General features: G+C 41.1%; 1 protein-coding gene across 3 annotated transcripts in view; it reads right to left on the reverse strand.

Moving 5' to 3' along the window:
- STIM2 (stromal interaction molecule 2) overlaps positions 1-12,307 on the reverse strand; it is a 149,386-nt gene extending 137,079 nt beyond the window's left edge. Inside the window, exon 1 of one of the 3 annotated variants that reach the window (XM_035005176.1) lies at positions 8,849-12,307. In XM_035005176.1, coding sequence (XP_034861067.1) covers positions 8,849-9,272 — 424 coding nt within the window. In that variant the 5' untranslated portion in view covers positions 9,273-12,307. The remainder of the gene's footprint in view (positions 1-8,848) is intronic. The other 2 variants (XM_035005178.1, XM_035005177.1) reach the window with 2 other exon arrangements.
- Between the last annotated feature and the right edge of the window lie 10,928 nt (positions 12,308-23,235).

Genomic DNA, 23,235 nt, shown 5'->3' on the forward strand with positions numbered 1-23,235 from the left:
ATTCCAAACACCTAACTTGGTGACTGGCATATTATAGTGTTTTGTTTGTTTGCTTGTCTGCTTGTTAATGAAGAATAAAAGTAATACCAAAAAGTAAACAAAAAAGTACTATATTTATTTATATCATACCTTATTCCAAAGAAGGGGAAGGGGGCTCGTTTTCAATATTACAGATCTATAACAAGAAGCTTCTAATAAATATTCTAATAGGTATTTTTAGTAAATGCAGAAATGCTACTAAATAAGCTACCACAGTAGTTTCCTTTTAAAAAACAAATACATTAATACTTTTTTTTAGATTATGCAATCCACTCTCAGGCAATTTTCAAATTTATATTGTTCTTGCAGTGATGCAACTTCAGCATCTTTATATCCCCAGTTCCTTTCATCATATCTGGCACAAAACAATCACTTAATATGTTTAAAGCTTTATACACACACACACACACACACACACAGTCACCATAGTCTGGCTTTCTGACTTTTACCCTCTACGCTTCTTTTTAGGATCTATTTCAACAGACCTAGAACCAAACGCTGGATGCACATCACAGGGTATATTTTAAAAAGCAAATTCAAAAAATATCGGAGTACCTATACCCCCAGTTGAACAAAGATTTAAAGTAGATTTTTTTTAAATTTGGTATCCAGAAACAAAGAAAGAAATATCAAGGATTAACACAGTTTGAATGTGTGTAACAAAGTAGAAAGAATTGCTGAAGAATGAAAGTAATGAAACAGGAAAAATTATATACTTATCATTAATGGAAAAGTTAGAGGTTTATTGCTGGAGAATAGGAATAGAGAAGGAGGATTAAGATTATCTATTTACTCAACATCAGATATTTTTAAAAAGGAAAAAAAATGAGTATAATAACATGGACCTATGAAATGTCCAGTATGTTAAACAGCAGATAAAAATTGCAAGTAAGGGTTTAAAAAAATCCTTTTTTACTTACTGAGAATCATTTAACAAACAACTACAAATCATTTTTGTTACTCTAGGGGTTTGTGATAAAGTTGCTTAGTATTTTTAAATCATATAAATCAGATTCACTTCAATTATTTTTAAAATTAAAAACCCAGTACTTAATTCAGTAAAATCATTTTTGAAGTGTTTCAGTTCCATATACTGGCAAGTTTAGGAAGATCAAAAAGAGAGGCAGAGAAAGAAAGTGAGAACAAGTAGAGGTAAGAGTAAGTTAAACAGAGGCCAAGATCCATAAGCACAAATCAACACAAATTTATTTTGCAAGAAACACTGGGACAGATACAGGTGCTTGGGTTCTGAGATGGATGTTAGTCCAGCTAACTGTTCTGGTATTACTCTGTGGTTCTGGGGTGAGGGGGATTACCACCATCTAAAGAACACACTGAATAGCCACTATTTAACATTCTACAACTAATCTTAGTCTTTATCCTAAAGTTGTTTCACTTTACGCGGTATGACTGAGGCAGCCTAGCAGAAAGGAAATTACTCTCAGGACTGCAGCCATGATAGTGCAGTATCACCTCAAGGGCCAAATGAAATAAAGCCAAAGTCAAATCAATCATTGGCTTGGGGTCCCTATCCCCAATTTAGAACTTTCCTAGTAATGAAGTTCTCTGAGGAGGAAATGTTCAGCTAGACTAGAGGAACACAAGACTGAGGACAGAGACAGGAGAGAACCACCCTTAAAATTAGCAACAATAAAACCAGTCAAGGAAAACAATTACTGAAGGTAGGATTAGAAACTGTCAAGAAGGACTAAATATCTAATACCACTAATATAAAGATCTAGAAGGATAAGGAAATGAACAAATCACTTAGATTTGGCATTTGAAATCATCACCTAAGGATCAAGCTTGAAATTCACATGTGAAATTCAAAAGTTAATTTTGAAACAAATAATATGCCAGTACCCTAAGACATTGCTATTCAAAGGAGTGGGGGTGGGGAAAGTTCAACTTTGATGCAATATAGTATTAAGTCAATCTGGAAAGTTATCCTTTGTTAAGGAATACACATGCACTTTAAAATATGGAATACTGGGGCGCCTGGGTGGCTCAGTCGTTAGGCGTCTGCCTTCGGCTCAGGTCATGATCCCAGGGTCCTGGGATCGAGCCCCGCATCGGGCTCCCTGCTCAGCGGGAAGCCTGCTTCTCCCTCTCCCACTCCCCCTGCTTGTGTTCCCTCTCTCACTGTATCTCTCTCTGTCAAATAAATAAAATCTTAAAAAATAATAATAAAATAAAATAAAATAAAATATGGAATTCTAGGGGCACCTGGGTGGCTCAGTTGGCTGAGCATCCAACTCTTGACTTCGGCTCAGGTCATGGTCTCAGGGTCCTGGGATGGAGCCCTGTGTCCAGCTCAGCACTCTGTGTTGAGTCTGCTTGAGATTCTCTCTCCTTCTGCCCCTCCCCCCACTTGCACACTCGCTCTTGCCTCTCTAATGGATAAAATCTTTTTAAAAATTAAAATAAGGAATACTAAAAATACAACGTTTCCTCTTGCATATTTTCAAGGACTTTCATCAATCTAAGTCACTTTACAAACACTAGGTGTTTAAAATTAAAAGGTAATTTTTGTTTCTTAGACTTCTTCTAGATTCCTTTCTAACAATAAAGCAAATTTTACAAAATTTCCTCTAAACATTTTCATAGCCATAATTTCACGATTGAAATTCTCAAGACCTCACTTCTATACAGCTTCCTAACTGGCCTCTTCATTTACCTCTATCGTCTCCTCACTTCCATCCGCCCAGACCTCGCTTTCTCAAACACAGAGATCATGTCACTTCCATGTTCAAAAACCACATTGCTTCCCAACCCAGCAGGAAAATAGATTTACTACTCTTACGTTTATGAACAAAACACTCTGAAAGATCAAAATACCTCCATAAGCCTTTTGTTTTACCTTAACAATGAAAGTAAATTTGCATTCTCCATAACACGTGCACGTTCAGTACTGTATAAATTACTATGGATTAAATATGTGTTTGTTTCCCAATTAGTAAAATGGATATGCCAAGAAAATGTATCATAATTTCCCATATTCCCCTGCACATGGCTGAGTACCCCAGTGTTAGATGTGTTGACATTTCAATACAAAGCTTATATATACAAAGCTTAGTTTATAAACTAAGGAATATTAAAGTTCTAGATAGTTTGGCCCAAACCTTCTTTCTCCTTGCATTTCCCACTACTCCACATACACCCTATACTTAACTCTAAAGAAAACTATTAATTTACTCCTTATTCTTGCATATGCCTTCTCCCAGAAAGCTCTTTCACTCATCTCCATAAGAAGTCCCTATCTCTACATCAAAATCCCACTCAAACCCTAACCCTCTAAGTAATATTCCCTAATAGCTTTCCTTTTTGCAGTCCTTTATGGTACTAATCACAATCTGTCTCATTATATTTAGTTATGTGTATAAGATGCATACAACATACCAGTTAAGAATCAAAGCTTTGTAAGCAGAGAAACTCAGGTCAATTTCTGACTCTAATTACTAAGTATAACCTTGAGCAAGTTACTTAAGATCATCCTCTATGGGTTTCCTCATCTTTTATACAAACATTACAGTAGGGTTAACTCTAACAGTGTTAATCTCAGAATCAAAAACAGTGATGTATATAAAGCACTTAGCACAATACTGACAGCTAGTAATAGTTTAATAAATATACCTTCTATTCCCAATAGGCACACTCATTGTCTTACTCTTTTTTGTATTATTTCCAATTCCTACCATATATATATAATGTTCTGCATGTGTTTCACAATTGTTTAGCTGAGGGGCACCTGGGTGGTTCAGTCAGTTAAGGGTCCAACTCTTGATTTTGGCCCAGGTCATGATCTCAGGGTCATGAGATTGAGCCCCATGTCGGGCCCCACGCTAAGAGGGGAGTCTACTTCTCTCCTCTCTCAAATAAATAAATCTTTAAAAAAAAAATAAATAATGGCTTCACTGAAAAAAATCTGATAGCTCTCAATAAGATAAGGTCGGAATTCTAGTGACTGTCAAAAATGGCTTAATACTCATATTATTAACTGTTTATCTCAACATTAGCTTAACCAGTTTATACTTTAGCTACCATATACATAGATACAGTTCTCAAGCATCATCTTAAGAGTATTCTATACTGCATTATCAATGAGTAAACCAATATCCAAAATACTTGATATAGTTACTCAGAAGTCAAATTAATCTAAAAACATTAGCATGTATCCAACCACAAAGCAAAGAATTCCTGCGTGGATTTACTTAGCAAAGTGAAGAACTCCTGTGCAGATCCTCCTATTGCTAAAGTTAAGCCAAATCCCAAACCCATTTTTCCAAGTGGCCCTCTAAGTTATTCCCATGCAATGGGATTCCCAACAGACACCAAACAGTTCTACCATGGTATTCTCAAGAAAAGCAATGTTTCCAGACCAATAAGATTACTAATTCTAAAATGTTCAAAACAGACTAGATCAAAACACATATGAGATTATTTAATCCTATAGTTAGCAAGAGAACAAAATAAAACAAAACAAAAAAAAGAAAAGAAAAAGAAAAAGAAAAACCCCTATAGCAATGGCCAAAGAATGATAAGGAAAAGGACTAGTAATCATAACTACCTGGGAAGGCAAAAGAGAATACAGCACAAGACCTAGCCATCAAAAGGTAGCTTCAGAAAATCAGAAGCTAAATTCAGGAAGAGCAATTTCACAAAAAGAGGAACAATGGTTTCTGGTACTATGTGAACTACACTGGGAGTTTAACTATTGTCACAATCTAAACATTAACACTATAAAATTACTGTATAATAGTCCTCATATAAAACTACACTCAAGCCAATACTAATTTAAAAAAAAAGTGACATTTCCTAGTTAAATGTTAGGCATGCAAGGTGAGATACTTAAAAATGAACCTTAGGATTTTTTACAATGATAATCATGCTCATGTGAAGTATTTTCATCTAAATTAACAAAAACCCCACCACACAGATGTGTTTAATACTAATGAGTAGAGTGGCTCTTTCAAAAAGGTATACCTTCAAATTAATAATATTTTAAGTTTTCACTGAAATTTTAATACTTCCAAAAGACATATTTTAAAATATGATATTCCTAATATCATACCAAACTAATGAAAAGTATTATAGTAAACCTTAACAGAGGCACTAAAGAAGGTTGCATTAATTCATTTTTGAAAAAGATAGAAGCAAATATTTCTAAAGCTAAAATTTGTTTTAAAAAATTCTGAAACAACTACCTATAAGAAAACATGTTTGAAATGTTTCAATTACAGTTGACCCTTGAACTTTGTTTGAACTTTGTGGATTTAAACTTTGTGGGTTCACTTATATACATATTTTTTTCTATACAGTACAGTACTGTAAATGTATTTTGCCTTCCTTATGATTTTCTTAATAACGCTTCCTTTACTCTAACTTAAATACAGTATATAATACAAAAATGAAACACGTGTCAATCAACTGTTTACTTTAGGCTTCTGGTCACTAGTATTCCTATTCCTAGTTAAGTTTGGAGGAGTCAAAGGTTATACTCAGATTTTTACCTGCACAGGTTGGCACTCCTGACCTCGCTGTTCAACGGTCAACTGTATTGTGCACACTTTGCCAGAATAAAGAACTGTTATATATACATATACACACATGACATATTTGCATGTGTGCATTCTTTGCCCTTTCCTTGCCCTTTCATAAACTATTTTTCAGAGACCATATCTGGATAAGATCAATCACTCTCCATTGGGATCAATTCATTGATTCTAAATCTGTTAGGCAAATAATAATAATAATAATAATAATGCTTTGAATTATTAAAGCACTCTCTTAAGACTGTAATCAACAAACTCTTCATCACCAAGCCCTAACTTGCTTTAAATTTCTATCACTTTCAAAGCAAGAGCCCTAAAGATATATATGTATATATAATTTAAGCCTTTACCACACTATAAATATTGGTTTCACCTTATCAAAACATTTGCACACCCAATCCTGAAAACGTAATATAAAAAGGAAAATATAAACCAATATTCATTATGACGGTGAGTCTGTTTATTTTGACGATTTCTCAGTCTCTGTAAGAACACTTGCTTACTCAAAATTAAGCATGCGACAGATGACTTAAAGGCAATTTGTTCTTAAAATACACTAAACCTCGAAAGTAAAACTCTTGAGAGGCAAAATTCAGTGGAAAAGAGTGCTTTCTACATTTTATTAGTAAGAGGCAAACCCTTTATGATGTTGCTGAAATATTCAAAATACCAATCTGTAGAGGAAAAGAGAAGATGTGATTTTGGCTATCACTTTCAGAGCTATTAAGAATACTCACAGTTAAATGACAATTTTAATACAGAGCCAGAGTACAATTCTTCTCTCAGAATTGTTTCAAGAATTTTCCACTTTCAAAATTCACATGTAGCTTAGTTTTATTACAAATTGCTCTCTACCCCATTTCTCTCCATTAATGCTGCCCAGAATATAACACAGTATTTTTTAAGTACAGTCTATGGTTCTACCTCCTGAAGTGTACAATAACAATAATTTATTATGTTTGGGGCTTAGCATAACATTTACAAGTGGAAACCATTAAAGAAAGCGCTATTCACACAATCAGAATGGGAAGGAGCCCAATAAAGGAGAGCATATACATAGCTCAAAGAAATTTTCAATATGCTCCAACTTTATTACAGACTTCAATTTACCACTTCCCAGGTATCAGTGCTATTGACTGTATTTACATAAACTTGTTAAAATGACAATTTAACCTGCACAATGTGTAGTCTGTTTATCTTAAATCTGAAATGGAAATGTTTAACTTGTTAAAAATTAATATCCCAACAAAGGGAAAGAATAAAAACATTCAAAATAAATTCCAGAGTTAATATTATTTTTGTAAACTTATTTTAAAGCACTACAGCGCAAACTCACTTTGTGTGATCACACTTTTTATTCAATAACAATCACCTTTCCTTGTTCACGATGCCATAAATAACTCAAGAGAAATTTAAATCTTCAAAAAGGATTATAAACAGCTAATTAAAATAAAATTCCACCTGAAGTAATTTCCTTGCTATAACCTATATACTATACATTGTATTGTTATTGGTTAGAAAATACTAAATCTTCTGAATCACATGCCCTCCTACCAATTACATACTGACAAAACATTAGCCAATTATTTATTAATCGAACTCTTCTGCTCAAGAAACCAAGAGTCATGCTCCTATACCTTATAGAAGCCCAAGTATCTCTGCTCCCTCCCTTCCTGCATGAGGCTTTAAACCTTCAGTCAGTTTTATTTTGCTACTTTCCCTAACCTTTGCAATTAGTTTTATCCTGCTACTTTCCTAAAAATCACTATTCTTCATTTTATCTGCCACAGTTGTATTTGGAGAATTAAGACTGTTCAAGCATAAAGTTATTCCACCTATCCTCTCAAACTATACTATGCTCCTAATACTCATCATTCTGTAATCATTTTATCCAAATTAACCAGTGATAGGTTTGATGTTTCAAGTTTCACTTAAAAGAGGTTGATATGTTTCAGGGTAAAATAAGTTAAATATTCTGATCATTATGTTCTACCCAACTTCCAAAGAGCTTGACAAAGTTCACCAACACCCTCCTCTTTAAAATAGCAAACACGCTGTCATAGAACCCAGAGAATAGCTGCTTTGCTCCAAAGAATATAGCTCCTGAGCACTTCCCAGAGCAGCTGTTACTTTCAGACGCCTGCCGGACTATCACTTTGGTTAAATCAATGATGGGTCATATTGTTCCACTTTACTTTTTTTTAGTGTTGCAATCAATGTAGGATGACTTTTAAAATGTACTGATTACAATGTACTGATGACTTTTAAAAGTACAGTACAAAAATTAAAAAAAAAAAAAAACTTTAGCTCCACTACTTTTCCAAAAGAAATCGTTTCAAGATCCCTACATCATTACTTAAACCACACGTATCAGTTGTACATGACCCTGGAAGGCTTTAAATGGATTCAATTTTCTATCTAACTTTACCAAACATGTTCGCAAGTTTTCAATAATTTCGAGAACGTTCTATATTACAAAGGTGCTGGTGCACTCTAGCAGAACCGTGCTGCTCAAATACAAGCCCCGAAACGAGTATCCAGCACGTGACCAATTTTAGGTATATTTCTGGCTACCTGAAGAGCTTTCTGCACCCTTTATCCCCCAGTGATGCTCCCAGCGGCAAATACTTCCCATCCTTCAAAACCTTCCTCCCACCCCTCCAAAAATACACATTAGATTTAGAGGTTTCCGCATACTAATACGGAATCACTAATACCACTAGGTATTATGGCTCTCAAAGAATCCTCTTTAGCAGCCTCCCCTGGGACACTGTGCTCAGCGGGGCTGTGAACCTGTGAGACTCGCCGCCAGCTGCCTTTGCAAAAGCAGCACCACAGGCCGACTAAATACCGCAGTGCTGCTGCTGACTTTTTGCAGCAGCTTAAAAAAAAAAAATCAGCCCAGTACCCTGCAGACCCTGCTGGCTCTTCTGCAGCACCGAAGAGAAACCACCGCATTGCTCAGCGAGCAACACCAGGGAGCCCGACTGCAGGGCGGAGAAGCGAGTGCCGTCGAGAGGCTCTGTCGAGGGCGGGGTGTCGGGAGTGGGGGAGGTGGGGAGGAAAAACGCGTCCGGACTGTAGGGGACCGCGACGAAGCAGCGGCCAGGGCGCTGGCGGCTGGGCGCCCAGCCCCGCATCGCGCCCTGACCGTGGCAGTCGTATAGCGGACGCCCGGCAGGGGCACGGGCCCCTCCTGGGCATGGGGGTCCCGCAGCAGCCGGCCTTACCCCGCCCGCCGCCCCCCGGGCCCTCACCTGTCATGAGCGCCGGACTGTCGCCCGCCGCCGCAGCGGGAGAGGAGGCGGCTGCCGCGGCAGAGCCCGAGGCCCGCCGCCCGCGGAGGTGCCTGGACACCAGCTCGCATCCGTCCGCCGCGCCGGCCACCAGCAGCCCGAGCACCAGCAGCGCAGCCCAGCGCCACCGCCGCAGCCAGCCCGAGGCCGGGCCGGACGCCGCGGCGGGATGAAGGCGCGGAGGAGGACCGAGGGGAAAGCGCGGCGGCGCCCCGGCCGCCGGCCACTCGTCCGCTCCGCCAGGCGCTGCAGCTGCTGCTGCCGCCGCCGCAGCCGGCGAGTCCTCGGGCCGCCCCCGCCGCCTCGGAGGCGAGCTCCTGCTGGGCGCCAGCCTGGTCCCCTCGGCACCGGCGGCCTCCGGAGCTCGGGTACCGGCTGCGTTCATTGGTTCCGGTTATTTAAAAAAAAAAAAAAGGTGAGGGGCAGAAAGGTACGGCGTCTTCAGGCCGCGCGCGACAGCCACGCTCCTGCGGCGGCGAGACCGGGATCCGCGGCTCTGGCGCCTCTGAACACCAGCCCCAGCGCCCGCGCCACCGCCGCCGCGGCGCATCCCCCCGCCCCCTCCGGCCCGCACCCGTCGTAGTACCACGCTCGGCCCCGACGCCTCCTCCCCTCACACACTCGCACACAGCATACCAATCCCCCGCCTCCTTCGGCCTCTCCACAGCGCAGGCGCGGCGCTGCTGCATTGCGCCTGCGCGGCGCCACAGACCCGCCCCCTGGGCGTTCCCGGGAAGACTAACGTCCCGCGGGGTGGCTGCTAATGCTCTCGCTGAGCCGCGAAGTTAGAGGTGCGGGGGAAGACTGGCATGTATGTCCCCTTCCCCCATTCACGGCCCGGCCCAGACAGCTGGAGGGTTGGGGGACCAAAGAGGCGGGACAAAGGAGTACAGACTTCCCAAATTGTTTGGGCAAGTTATAGGCGTGTAGACGACAACAAAAATAAATGCGTGGGTCAGGAAAACCTTCTAATCAGAAACAGCGGCGTCTCTAGAATTTCAATATAGGTGGGGCTTAAGCCAGCAATGTGGAAGTGGAGGTTAGCATAGAAGTGTTTTATTTACTTAAAGCGCTCGCTGCAAGCCCATGTGTCAAGCACTGCTCTAAAGCGTTTACAAATTTATGCATTGTAACTAAAAGGTAGTGGTATCTCTATCAGCCCCACTTTACAAATGAGGAATCTAAGGCCCAGAGATGGTAAGTAACTTGCCCCCAGGTCCCCCACCTAATAAATGAGAGACAGGGACAGATTTAGCACCATTAAATGGAAATACTTAAATGGATTTGCTCTTGCCTCTGACTTTCCAATGTTCAAACATTACTTGAACTCATCACCTCGCTACCACCCCAGCAAATAAGAATTCTTTGCTGTCGGTTTATTAAGTTTACAGAACGGTGATTCGGATTTGGCTTTACCTACCTGGAATGAAGCACAGGGCACCCGTTCGGGCGTGCACACACACGGGCATTCTCTCTTCCAGGAGCACAAAGTTATTTAAGATTTGCAGATAAGGTTCGTAAGCATAAAGGTCCTGTTTGATATTAGTTTTTCGCTGTTGGGTTAGGGGTTTGATTTTGGTGTGTATTGGCTGGTTTTCTCAAGAAGATACTCAAATTACACAATCTCCCAAAGAATTTCTTCTTTGAGGAAAGAATCAAGAATTTCTTTGAAGCTAATCAATCTATCAACAATTATTTCTTGACAGACTTCTTGGGGACAGTGCTTTAGGTGGCAATTCATAGGGCAACGGGGAGATTATATTTCCCCTGCTGAAAGGCATAGCAATCAAGTCACAAAAGCGTCTACCAGAAGGAGAGAACTCTGCTGGAAGACCAGGAAAATATAAATAACAGGCTTGTTTTCTGCTCTCCAACATTTCATTCATTCAATATTTCCTGAGTGCCTAGTGTGTGCCAGGCAGCGTACTGAGTAGTGGGAATTGAGGAGAAATAAAAGAGAGACCAAAAAAGTCAAGTCAGTACTCAGGGATATAAGAGGTAACACAGTCCCTGCCTGGGGAATCTTACGATCCTGCTTGGGAGATAAAATTTACACTCACTAAATAATTAGAAACTAATACAAGGTAGTAGTTAATTAGTTGCTAAATTGGGTAGAGGAAGCTGTATTATACAGCAATAACTGCAGTATAAAACCACAAATTATCAAATCACTGAGGCCAAACTTCTTTAGCCAAAAATTATATGGGTTTTTTCCTTCTTTATTTTAAATAGCCTCCACACCCCATCTGGCGCTTGAACTAACTCACCACCTGGAGATGCAGAGTGGCATGCTCCACTGACTGAGCCAGCCAGGCACCCCCTCCTTCTCTTTGAAAGACAAGGATGTTGGCACTGACGGGACCGGACTTGACTTGAGGTTATGATTAACTGTTTATGCCTCTCACTGCTGGAGCCAAAAAGGACATAGGGAGGTACCTGCCAACACTGAAGAGACCTGTCTCAAGCAGGCCAGAGTTCAGCACTAAATCCTTCATCTCATATCATCTGTGTCAAGGGTGCCAAAGTTTCTATTTGAGTGGCCAGAATGCATCCTCTTGTTGCACAAAGGTATAGCATCACTGTGCATCTAGCAAAAACCTAGGTGCAGAAAAGAGAAAGTCCACTGTCTTCACAAGATGATCTATAGAATACAGTTGCTTCCATTTGCAAGCCGCAAAGAAACACTGGGGTTCCCGTTAGAGTAATCGCTTCTTTTTCTTCTGACTTCCTGTCCCACCTCCAAGCCTTTGCCTTCGCTTTCCCTGCCTCCCCAAAACTTTCTTCTCTTCTTTCCTCTTGCCAAATCCCATTAAAATCTAAGTTGAGCCCCTTTCCTTGACGCCTGCCTTCCTACAGCCTAGTTCTTAACGTCCAAACCTTAGGACTTTCCGTTAATTTACAGAATGTCTTTATTGTCTGATTTTCACCCATTCGTGACTTCAAGCATCTGATGGGGAGCACGGAGCTTTGGAATCAGACAAACCTAGAGGAAACTGCAACTCCACCGTTTTTCAGCTGTGTAACCCGTAGGAAAATTACTCTGTCCTGGGTTTCCGGAGGGGAAAATTAGGGACCACATAATAATGCCCGCCCCACAAGGTTGCTGGTGGCTACAAGAGAGTAAAATAACAGGTCTGCCTTTGCGCGCTGCCTGGCACACAGGTATGTTTTCATCCCTCAGGGAGAACTGGCCCCAGACTCCGGGCGTGTGTTCTGAGCGTGTTCCTAATTTAGGATAGCTCATCGCTCTTTGCCTGCGTGGTGGTTTGAGTTCATCTTCCGACAAAAAAAATCCCTTAACTCCGTAGGGCACGTCCAGCACAAACGCAAGATCCGTCCATCCGGCCCCTCCCATCCCCGAAGCAAACCAGCCCTTCCCAAGCGTCGGGCTCTCTCCCCATCTCCTTCTCCCCCTTCTCCCGGGCAGCCACGACGGCCCACGGCTCCCCACCCGCTCCAACCCGGAGAACCGGATCTCGTCCCGGGAACGAAGCCAGCAGCGCGCCTGCGCCGCCAGGAAACCTCGCGCATGCCCGTCGTCTCCCACCGCCTTTTCCCCAGGTGCGCGAGCTCTCGGGCTCCCGCGGTTCCGTGACGCTGCGCGCCGCAACTAGCTTGGCTTCCGGCTCCCACTCCGTGGGCGGTGCGTCCGGGCGGCCGGCTGCCGCGGGATGACGTCACCGCGCGGGCGGGCGCGGCAGGCGTTGGGTGGGCGTGGAGCCGGAGCCGAGGCGGAGGTTCGGGAGTGGGGAATTCCTGTCCGCGGTTAACTGAGAGGGGCTTCCTCCTGCGTCCCGCCTGCCCACCGAGCATCTCCGGCCCGCGTTTCGCCTACAGAGAGATGTGCCAGTTTTCTCGGCTTTGACTCCGCGACCCTAGAATTTCGGCGCCTGACGGGGCGTCATCCGTAACAGCCAAGCCCCTCGGAGGAATGCGAAGAGCTCCCTTCGGTGGAAGTCCTGTTGCGGACCGCCATATGTTTTCCCACGAACTCCCCACCCAGTCTCGCAAGGGAAATGAGGTCCAGAGAACTTTAAAGGGGGTGATACTATGTATGATACTGTATGTGATGGCCCCAGGATCCGAACAGTGAAGCCTCTGCATATTAATATGGTCTCAAAGTATTGAATGAATTAAAGCACTAAGAAGAAAAGTGACACAGTGGAAATAACTCATTAGCAAGATTCTTTCTCCCTAAAGCCAATAAGGCAGGGAATATTCCTCACCTAGTTTAGTGAAGGTGGTAACCTTCCTCATTGCATCTTTCTTGCATGGAAGAAGGAAGTCTTTTAAAAGGTATCCTGCCGGGTAAACTCGTTTTAAGAGTTTTAACATATTAACATAGTTTTTTAAAAGCCACCCAGCGGAGCAAAAGCAAATCAGTTTTGCCCACCAAAGCTAATCAATGGGCTTCTGGAGTCATTTCTATTATTAAAAAGGATGTTTGCTGTTACTGCTTAATTTGAGGTGTTACATGAATACTATTGATCACATAATATCTCATAAGTGCTAAAGCAGTAGGAGTGATAAATGCTCCCTGTAGAAAGAGGAGTCAGGGGGCGCCTGGGTGGCTCAGTCGTTGGGCGTCTGCCTTAGGCTCAGGTCATGATCCCAGGGTCCTGGGATCGAGCCCCGCATCCGGCTCCCTGCTGGGCGGGAGGCCTGCTTCTCCCTCTCCCACTCCCCCGCTTGTGTTCCTGCTCTCGCTAACTCTCTCTCTGTCAAATAAATAAATAAGATCTTTAAAAAAAAAAAAGAAAGAAAGAAAGAGGAGTCAAATTGTGACGAAGACAAAAGTAGAGGTTCATAACTGAAAATGATGAGGAAATGAGCACTGCTTCATTTGCACACAGATGAGTCCTCGGATAGTATTAATTCTGAAGACGAAAGGCAAATTGTGCAACAGGTAAAACATGATATGCCTACACTTTTGACAGGAAGAGACTGGAAAAATGATTGATGGAATGGAAAAACTTTTTGAGTATGATACAAGAGATTATGCTTCTAAATCAGATGCCTACTTACCTAATCTTAAGTCACATAAGACCAAGTGTTTGTTCTAGAACTAAAGCTTAGGATGGTAAAATATGTGTTGCAGGGCAAAGTGTGGTCCCATGGGTCCACAGCACCAACAAAATATTTATAACATCTGTGAATTATGAGGCACGAAGTTGCTAAAGGGTTCTTACAACACTTGAAGAGATTATCTAAGAGGGAATTACCTACCATCAATTTCAAAGTGTACAAGACATGTCTATTTTTGCAAAAGATGCCATAGAATATACAGGAGCAAGGAAGAGAAAAATAGACTTATTTTAAAGTTGTAAAGGGTGACCCACCTCACTTTTTTGTGGAAAGTTCATCCAGATACTGCAGGGTTAAGCCTCTTCTTAGTAAGTTTGAATGTATATAAACATGGCCATTAAGTACAGCCATTTGGAATTGAAACTCTTCATGAGGAGAGGAGGAGCTCCTATATCTTGGTTCCAGGAAAGCCATGTCCTTACTGGAGGCTTATTTGAGGTATGGTGTCTTTAAGAATACAGATTGACGGGGGTGGGGGGGCGCATCTGGGTGGCTCAGTCAGTTAAGCATCCAACTCTTGATTTCAGCTCAGGTCATGATCTCAGGTTTTTGGGATCTAGCCCTGGATCAGGTTTCATACTGACGGTGGAGCCTGCTTGGGATTCTCTCTCTCCCTCTGCCGCTACCCCGCCCCCCAAAAAAAGAAAGAAAAAGAAAGATTCTTGTGTTCACACAGCCATTTACTAATTGTGTGACTTTGCCCAAGCTACTGAACATCTTAGCCATAGTTTCCCCTTCTGTAAAAAGGCAATAATAATGGTACCCACACAGGGCTCTTGTGAGGTAAAAGCTGTTGTAAGGGTACCTGGTGCACAGTTAGATATTATTATCTGAACTCTTGAGGGTGTTAAGGACAGAGCTTGTTTTCAATTAAATTATACAAAAGAGGAAAGTGAAAAATAGAGCACATAAAACAAAGCTGGGCACATAAAAATGTTTACAGCACCATATGCCTGGGGAGGGGCAATCAATGATGATATTTTAATCCAGGTTTCCAAGAAAACAGGACCCAAGGTAAAGGCTTATATGACAGCAATTCTTTAGAGAGTATAACTCCAGGGAAACAAGGCGGGGGGGGGGGGGGGGAACAAAGTAGGGAAGGAGATAGCAAAAAATCCAGAAGATGAAATACTGAGCTGGCTACAGCTGTGCAAGGAAGAGCGCTTGCTGTTCTGCCTCACCTGATTTCCCCATAGAGGACTTGGGAGACCATAGTGTTTTGGAACAGAGGAAGGAAGAACAACGGTTCCTAGTTCCCATCAGTCAAAAGTTATTGCAGGAGACATGAACCACCCCCATCCCACCGCCCCCACACTTTTGAGTCCTGCCTCCCGCTACTCCAGGCAGCTGCCGGGAAAGCCAGATCCCTCAACAGCACTAGCATTATCCATGCATGAGCTCAGCTAGCAAGTGAATGGGAGCCAGTAGCACTTCCCAACTGTCCACCTGCAGTTCCGCGGTGTCTACCACCTCTGGAGCTACAGGGAAGCCCCCCCCCAAAAAAGCTGGGGATTCAAGGCATTAAGTGAGACTTTGTTAAATCATATCCCAAAGCAACATGAGTGACCTGAAGTAAACAGCCTCACAACATCAAGACCACTACCACCAAGGCTGCCGCAAAGTTCAATAAGCCTCCCTTCAGTGAAGATTGAAATATTCCTTCTGCAATCTAGAAAGATGCTGTTGCAGTGCGGTAATGTTCTAGAATGGTAATCGTAGCTTTAAACAGAAAATTATGCAAAGCAAATCCAGGGAGGCACATAAACTGGGTTCAATATAATGATAATGGCAGAAACATGGGAGGACTAAGGCATTAAAGGCACTGTGAACTAAGAGAAGCCCTTCATGCTTTCAAATACTAAATGCATTTTAGGGGTCAGGTACTATATTAGGTGCTACGATCAAAGATAAATAAAATAATCCCTCTGTCCAAGACCTGAGGAGCTCACAGTCACACAACAATAATAAAAAGGGAGGCATTTTTTCATTCATTTATTCATGCTTTGTTATTTAATAATTACTGTCACCAGCAAATGCAGGTTCTACAGCCTCTGTTGTGGTTTAAATCGTTAAGAAAACAGGTTTGTTTCAAGAAGTTATTGCCTCGGGCACCTGGCTGGCTCAGCTGGTAGAGCGGGCAACTCTTGATCTCAAGATTGTGAGTTGGAGCCCCACATTGAGTGTAGAGATTACTTAAAAATTTTTAAAAATCCTTTTTAAAAAGTACTTGTCTCAAAACATTAATATCAAGTGAGTTTATGAATAATTTCATATTTCACATAATGTAGCTGCCAGGAAGGTAAATGTTTTAATATTTACACAAAGGTGTTCCAAAATGTGTTTGCAATAGGGAAGTGGAATAATGACAGGAGAGTTTGGGAGGACAAGCCTTCTGACATGGAAAGGAAGGAAAGCAGAAAGCCTGTAAATGTGGAGGTTCAAATTATGGAGGAGCACATTCTCAGAGCATTATTGCCAATCCAGAAGGAAGAAGATGATGCGATTTTAAAGTTGTCTCTCTAACTGGGACAAATTTGTGTTATTCAGCCAAAATTCACTGGGCCCTTTACTATGTGCCACAATTTAAAAAAAAAGAAAAGAAAACACATCCCATGGCATTACATTCTTACTGGGGAAGCTGACGGATGATATGTGAGATAAATAAGTAAAATATGTCATGTATTAAATACGATAAGTGTTAAAGGGGTTAAGAAGGCAAGGAGGGTGGAAGTGACTTTTGAGTAAAGACTTGAACAAAGTGAAATAGTTCTACAGTTATCTGGGGAGAGAGGATCCCTGCAAGCAGAAAGGTTTTGGGGAAATGGTGTGTGTGGCTTTTTCCAGGAATAGCAAGAAGGTAAGCATGGCCAGAGTAGACCAAGGGAGTAGTAGAAGCTCTAAGAGAAGTCATGGGGACCAGAAAATCAGGTGTTACAGGTCATGGTAAGAACTTTAGCTTTTTCCTCTGAATGAGTTCAGAAACCAGTGGAAGATTTTGAATAGCGTTAATGCCATCAGACATACTTTTTTTTTTACTTCTTATTTAAATTCCAGTTAGTTCACATACAGTGTAATATTAGTTTCAGGTGTATAATATAGTGATTCAACACTTCCATGCAACACCCAGTGCTCATCACAAGTGCCCTCCTTAATCCCCATCACCTATTTAGCCCATCCCCCATCCACATCCACAGGCCTACTTTGTTGTAGCATCACTCTAGTTGCTTCATAGCAGGAACAGGAACAAGAGTTAGGAGCCTCCTGCAACAGTCCAGACAAGAGACGATGGAAGTTTGGGTCAGAATAGTGGCAGAAGTGATGGTTAAAAGTGGTTGAATTCTTGGTAAATCCTAAAGGAAGAATCAACAGGCTTCATAGACCAACAAAATACGATGTTGTATTGTACAATGTTGAGAGCAAACTGAAGGATAACGCTGAAATTTTTGCCAGAAGCAACTGGAAGAATAGAGGTGCCTCCCATGGGGGAGACTGTGAGGAGACTGGGTTGGAAGCAGGTGGTGCTGGTGGTAGAGGTTTAGAAGCTTATTTTGGGGTAGGTTCAATTGGAGATGCCATTAGGCATCCGGGTGAAAATATTGGTGAGCAGTGTGATATACAATCCTGGAGTCCAGAGGAAAAACCCACGCTGGAGACTTTAATTTAGGAGCCATCAGTATATAGATTGAATTTAATGCCACAAGATTATTCACATGTTCTCTAAATGTACCCTTCCTGTACTGTTCTTCATGCACTAAACAGGTACAAATAAAAGGAATAGTACTTATCACAGCAAGGAACAAATTTATAGACTTCACTACCCATAGAAGTAGTACAAAATAAATATTTGAATAACTGCAAAGAAGTAATTTAGTGCAACTGATGATCAAGTGATCCAAAGTGACTTTATCAAGGGAAATTCAGCAGTTCAGGTTTACACACTGCACCCCTCACCCAAAGTTTGAGATGTCAAAGAGTGTACTTCAAAATAAAAGCAAAAGTCTTTGGAACCCACCAACCCTGGTATCGGTCTACATTTTTTGCCACTGAAAAACTAAATATGACTGTATTAGTTTGCCAGGGCTGCTATAACAAAGTACCACAGACCAGGTGGCTTAAACAACAAAAATTTGTCATACAATTCTGAAGCTAGATGTCCAAGGTCAAGGTGTCAGGTAGGGTTGGTTTTTTTTCCTAGGGCTGTGAAAGAAGGCTCTGTTCCCTGTCTCTCCCGTGGGCTTGTAGATGGTTATCTTCTCCCTGTCTTCCCTCTATGCACGTCTGTCTCCAAATGTCCCCATTTTTTAAGGATACCAGTCATATTGAATGACCTCACTTTGACTTGATTACCTCTGTAAAGACCCTATCTCCAAATAAGACCACATTCTGGAGTGCTGGGGGTTAGGACTTCAGCATATGAATAGGGGGGACAATTTCAGCCCATAACAAGGCCTATTAAAATAACAAAGCTAAATGTCAAGATTCTCTTGAGCTTAAATGCTTAAGTACCTGTTATATGAGACCGTACTGGCACCTGATAGGCAATCAAATGTAAAGTGGCAGAAAATACGGTTTAAAAAGCAATAGTGATCTAAGTACAATCCCTAAAAGAACCTTCTGTTAACATGATACCAGACATAAATTGGCTATAAAAATAATGAAAATGTCACTTACCCTCAGAGCCAACCAAAAGTTGCAGATATAAGTGGGTAAGTGATCCTAAGACCTGGAAAATCATTTAGGTTTTAGAGTTGACATGATACAGATTCAGAAGTCCACCCAACAAAAAGGAAGTCTCAATTTTTCTGTGTGCTAATTAAAACTCTTTTGTTAGCAAAGGACATTAATTCAGCTGCTCAGGTTTACACACTTTGTGTTACTAATAGCACAATTACTAAGTGATTACTGATCAATCAACTGATCAATTACAGCTACTAATTTATTACTAATGCGGGTCACTGCTACTTGCTGGGCATCAGAGGTTAGAAAACAGAGAATGCTTGCTCCCAAGCAGCTTTCCATCTAATGATGGAGACATATAAATAAAGATTTACAGAAAAAAATATGATACAGGAGAAAATAGAATGCTCCTTAACTACAGCCTGCCAGGGAGCAGGGAAGACTCCCTAGAGGAATAATAATTGAGATGGCTTTTAAGGACAAGAAGCTGTTACCAAATCAAAGACTAACTACAGGGGCGCCTGGGTGGCTCAGTCAGTTAAGGGTCTGCCTTCGGCTCAGGTCATGATCCCAGGGTCCTGGGATCGAACCCCCTGTCAGGCTCCCTGCTCAGCAGGAAGTCGGCTTCTCCCTCTGCCCCTCCTCCTAGCTCGTGCTCTCTCTCTCAAATAAATAAATAAAAAATCTTAAAAAAAAAAAAACTAGACGAAGAGGAAGAGAAAGGCATTCTAATCGAAATAATATCATCTGAACTTTTAGTAAATGGATAAAGTAAAATCTTTCTTAAAGAAGAGTAAATATGCACTCTTTGAAGAACAACCATATTTTGCTCAACAATAGCATGTAAATAACTGAAAAACAGACCTTGGCATTGCATGGCCTCAAACTCATTGTGTGTGTGTGTATGTGTGTGTGCATTTTAATATCAAACCACTTCAAAAGCTCTTAGTATACCCTATTATAATTTGAAAGATTTAAGCCTAAAAGCAGATTTCTACCTAATGAGCAATGTGGTTGGACGGACGGAAGAAAGCCGTAGTAATGTACATGCACAGGAGCAAAAATGGGTGGCAAGAGATCTTCAGAAAAGCTAGTGGCTTATTACCTTCAAGTAAGAGAAAGAAGTAACAATGGCAACAAGGCTTCTAAGAATTTGAGAAGTGATATTCATTCTTTGGGTGCCAGGAAGCTCAAAGTGAAATTTGCTGTGAGATTTTAATAATCATATGGGAACTTAAACCTATATAACAGCTTACTCTCCTTTTTCAAATTCTTCTGTTCTATCAAAATGGTGATTCTCTACAGAGAACTGGAGAATGAAAGGGGAGAGACCACTGAATTACAGATAGAGTTAGTTTGAAATGTCTTTGGTACATGAATGTATTACTAAAAATACAGTAATAATTTCAATATCAATCTATGACAGAGCTCCCAGAGCACAGGGTGTAGACTTCTTCTCTACCTACACTGACTCTCTGGTACTTTCATCTGCTCTCACGGCTTTCAATGCCATCATCTTTTGATGACTCCCACACTCATTTCTCCAGCTCAGAACTATCTTGTAAACTCTGGACTCATATTGACATCTCCACTTGAATATCTAACTAACATCTCAAATTCACACGTCCAAAAACCATGCTCCTGATATTTTCTCCAAAACCGGCTTCTCTTTATGGTCCCCATCTCCGTCAGTGACTGAGGCCTTTCCTCTTATCCCCACATCTAGTCACCCAGCAAATCCTATTGACCTTACCTTTGAAATAATAAAATAGTCTGACCATTTTCCACCACCTCTATAGCTACTGCTCTGGTCCAACCAAGTTGAGTTGCCTGGGTTATTGCAGTTGCCTCTTGACTGGCTTCCTTATTCTGCCCATGCCCTCCAAATTCTATTCTCAACACATCTGCCAGAGGCCATGGTATTTCTCTTTTGAATACTCTCAAACAGCCCATCTTTCTTGGAGTAAAAGCCATAAAATGGGGACAGGATCCTGTGTTATCTGACTCCAGTTACATCTCTGACCTCATATCTTATTGCTCTCCTTCTCCTTTAATCTGGGGGAGCCCTGGGGTCTCCTCACTCCTGGAACAAACCAGACACGCCGTTTGCCTCAAGGCTTTTGCATTTGCTTCACCTTCTGAAATGTTCTTCCAACAGATAACCACGTTTGCTCCCTTATCTGTCTCTTGCAGCTCTTTGCATAAATGTCCCCCTCCTCAGTGGGGCTTTCCCTGACCACTCAGTTTAAAACTGCAACCCCCACATCCACCCACAGACAGTTTTTAACTTCCTTGCCTGCATTCATTTGCCCCATAGCTCTTATCTTACCTAAAAAAGAAATATATATTGTATATACTTGCCATATTGCCAGTCTTACCCACAAGTATGTACGTTTCATGAGAGTAGGCATTTTTATCTTTTGAGCCCAGAGAAGTGCCTGGCAGAGTAGATGTTCAATTACTATTTGGTGAATATTGAACAAATCAAGGACTGAACACATAGATCTAGAACCCAGGTAGGAGTTTCTGCCAAAGATTTTTAAAAAATGGCAGGGTATCATTTGCATATAGATCCAAGAGGTGGATTACTCAGAGAGAATGTGCAACATGAAAAGAATAAAGAGTTGAAATCAATCTTAGGAACGGGTAGAGAAAGAGGTGGTGCAATGAAGGGGCCTGAAAATCAATAACAAAAATGTACAAGGAGAACCAGGAGAGAGTGAGCAACAAAAAGATAGACAAACTTTCAAAAGGAGTGGTTAGCAATGTTAAACGCAGCAGAAAGGTGAAGTAAGACTAGCAATAAAAAATGCGCATAGAAATTGCTTAGCTATTTAGAAGGAAATAAATTTGCTGGTCATCTTACACCATATACCTAACTCCAGACAAATAAAGTGTTGAAGGCAAGACATCAGTGAAGAAATATACTCTTAAGAGGAAAGAATATTCTAAGCTTAAAATAAATTACATAATTTACAAACATACGAACTGATAAATTTGACTCCATTAAAGTATACAATATTCTTTAGATACAAAGAGAAGCCAAACCAAAATGAAGAGGCGAAAATAAACTGGGAAAAATATGTGCAGGAAATTTGACAATAGGAAAATTATCTTCTATTAAAACAGAAAACTCATACTGTAAGAAAAATCTTCAGATTCTAATATATAAAAGGGTGAAAATATGAGCAGACATTTCATAAAAGTGGAAATATAAACAGTTGGAAATGGTATACATGACTAATAAATGAAGAAATACCAGTTAAAACAATGCTGAGATTTTTTTTCCTACTATTAACATAGTTTAAAAATATAATTATGTCAAGTAAACTGTGAAAAAGAATTACTTAAATACTGTCAGTAGACCTAACCATAGTCCATTTTAGAAATTTATTTAAAAATAGAATAAGGGGTGACTGCGTGGCTCAGTCGGATAAGCATCCAACTCTTAATTTCTGGTCAGATCATGATCTCAGGGTTGTGAGATCGAGCCCCGCATCAGGCTCTGTGCTCAACTCGGAGTCTGCTTGTCCCTCTCCCTCTGCTCCTCTCTCCCACCACTCTCTCTCTAAAATAAATAAATAAAATCTTCTTTTTTTTAATTAAAATATGGGGCGCCTGGGTGGCTCAGTTGGTTAAATGTCTGCCTTTGACTCAGGTCATGATCTTGGTGTCCTGGGATCGAGCCCCGTGTTGGGCTCTCTGCTCAGTGGGGAGTCTACTTCTCCCTCTCTCTCCTTCTCCCTCTGTGTGCTTCTCTCTCTCTCTCAAATAAATAAATAAAATCTTGAAAAATAAATAAAATAAAAAATAAATTAGAAAAAATAAAATAGAATAAGTCACAATTAGCTAAAAGGTAGAAACAATCCAAACGTCCATTAACAGGTGAAGGGATAAGGTATGTATGTAAAAGGAATATTATTCAGCTTTAAAAATGAATGAAATCTGACACATGCTACAACATGGTGAAACCGTAAAACGTTTTACTACATGAAATAAGCCAGACACAAAAGGACAAATACTGTATAACTCCATTTGTATGATGTATCTAGAAAAATCAAATTCATAGAGAAAGAAAGTATAAAGGTAGTTGCCAGGGTCTGGAGAGGGGGAAGCAGAAAGTTACTGTTTCATGAGTAAAAATTCCATCTGGGATGATGAAAAGCTCCTGAGATGGTTAGTGATGATGTTTGTACAACATTGTGAATGTATTTAATGCCACTGATTTATAAACTTTAAAATAGTTAAAAGTGGTAAATTTATGTGTATTTTACCACAAAAAAAACCCTCAAAAAACATATATAACAGGAGTCTTAAAGTGACCCAATAATTCACTTTTAGAAATTACTCTTGTGGTGGGGCACACGGGTGGTTCCGTAGGTTGGGCATCTGACTCTTGATTTCGTCTCAGGTCATGATCTCAGGGTCGTGGGATCAAGCCCTGCATCAGGCTCCCTGCTCCCTGGGGAGTCTGCTTGAGATTCTCTCTCTTCCTCTGCCTCTGCCCCCTCCCCCCATTCATGCTCTATAGAAAGAAAGAAGAAAGAAAGAAAGAAAGAAAGAAAGAAAGAAAGAAAGAAAGAAAG

The sequence above is a fragment of the Mirounga leonina genome, unplaced genomic scaffold (assembly GCF_011800145.1).
Source record: "Mirounga leonina isolate KUSES-001 unplaced genomic scaffold, KU_Mleo_1.0 Mir_129, whole genome shotgun sequence".
Taxonomy (NCBI): Eukaryota; Metazoa; Chordata; class Mammalia; order Carnivora; family Phocidae; genus Mirounga; species Mirounga leonina.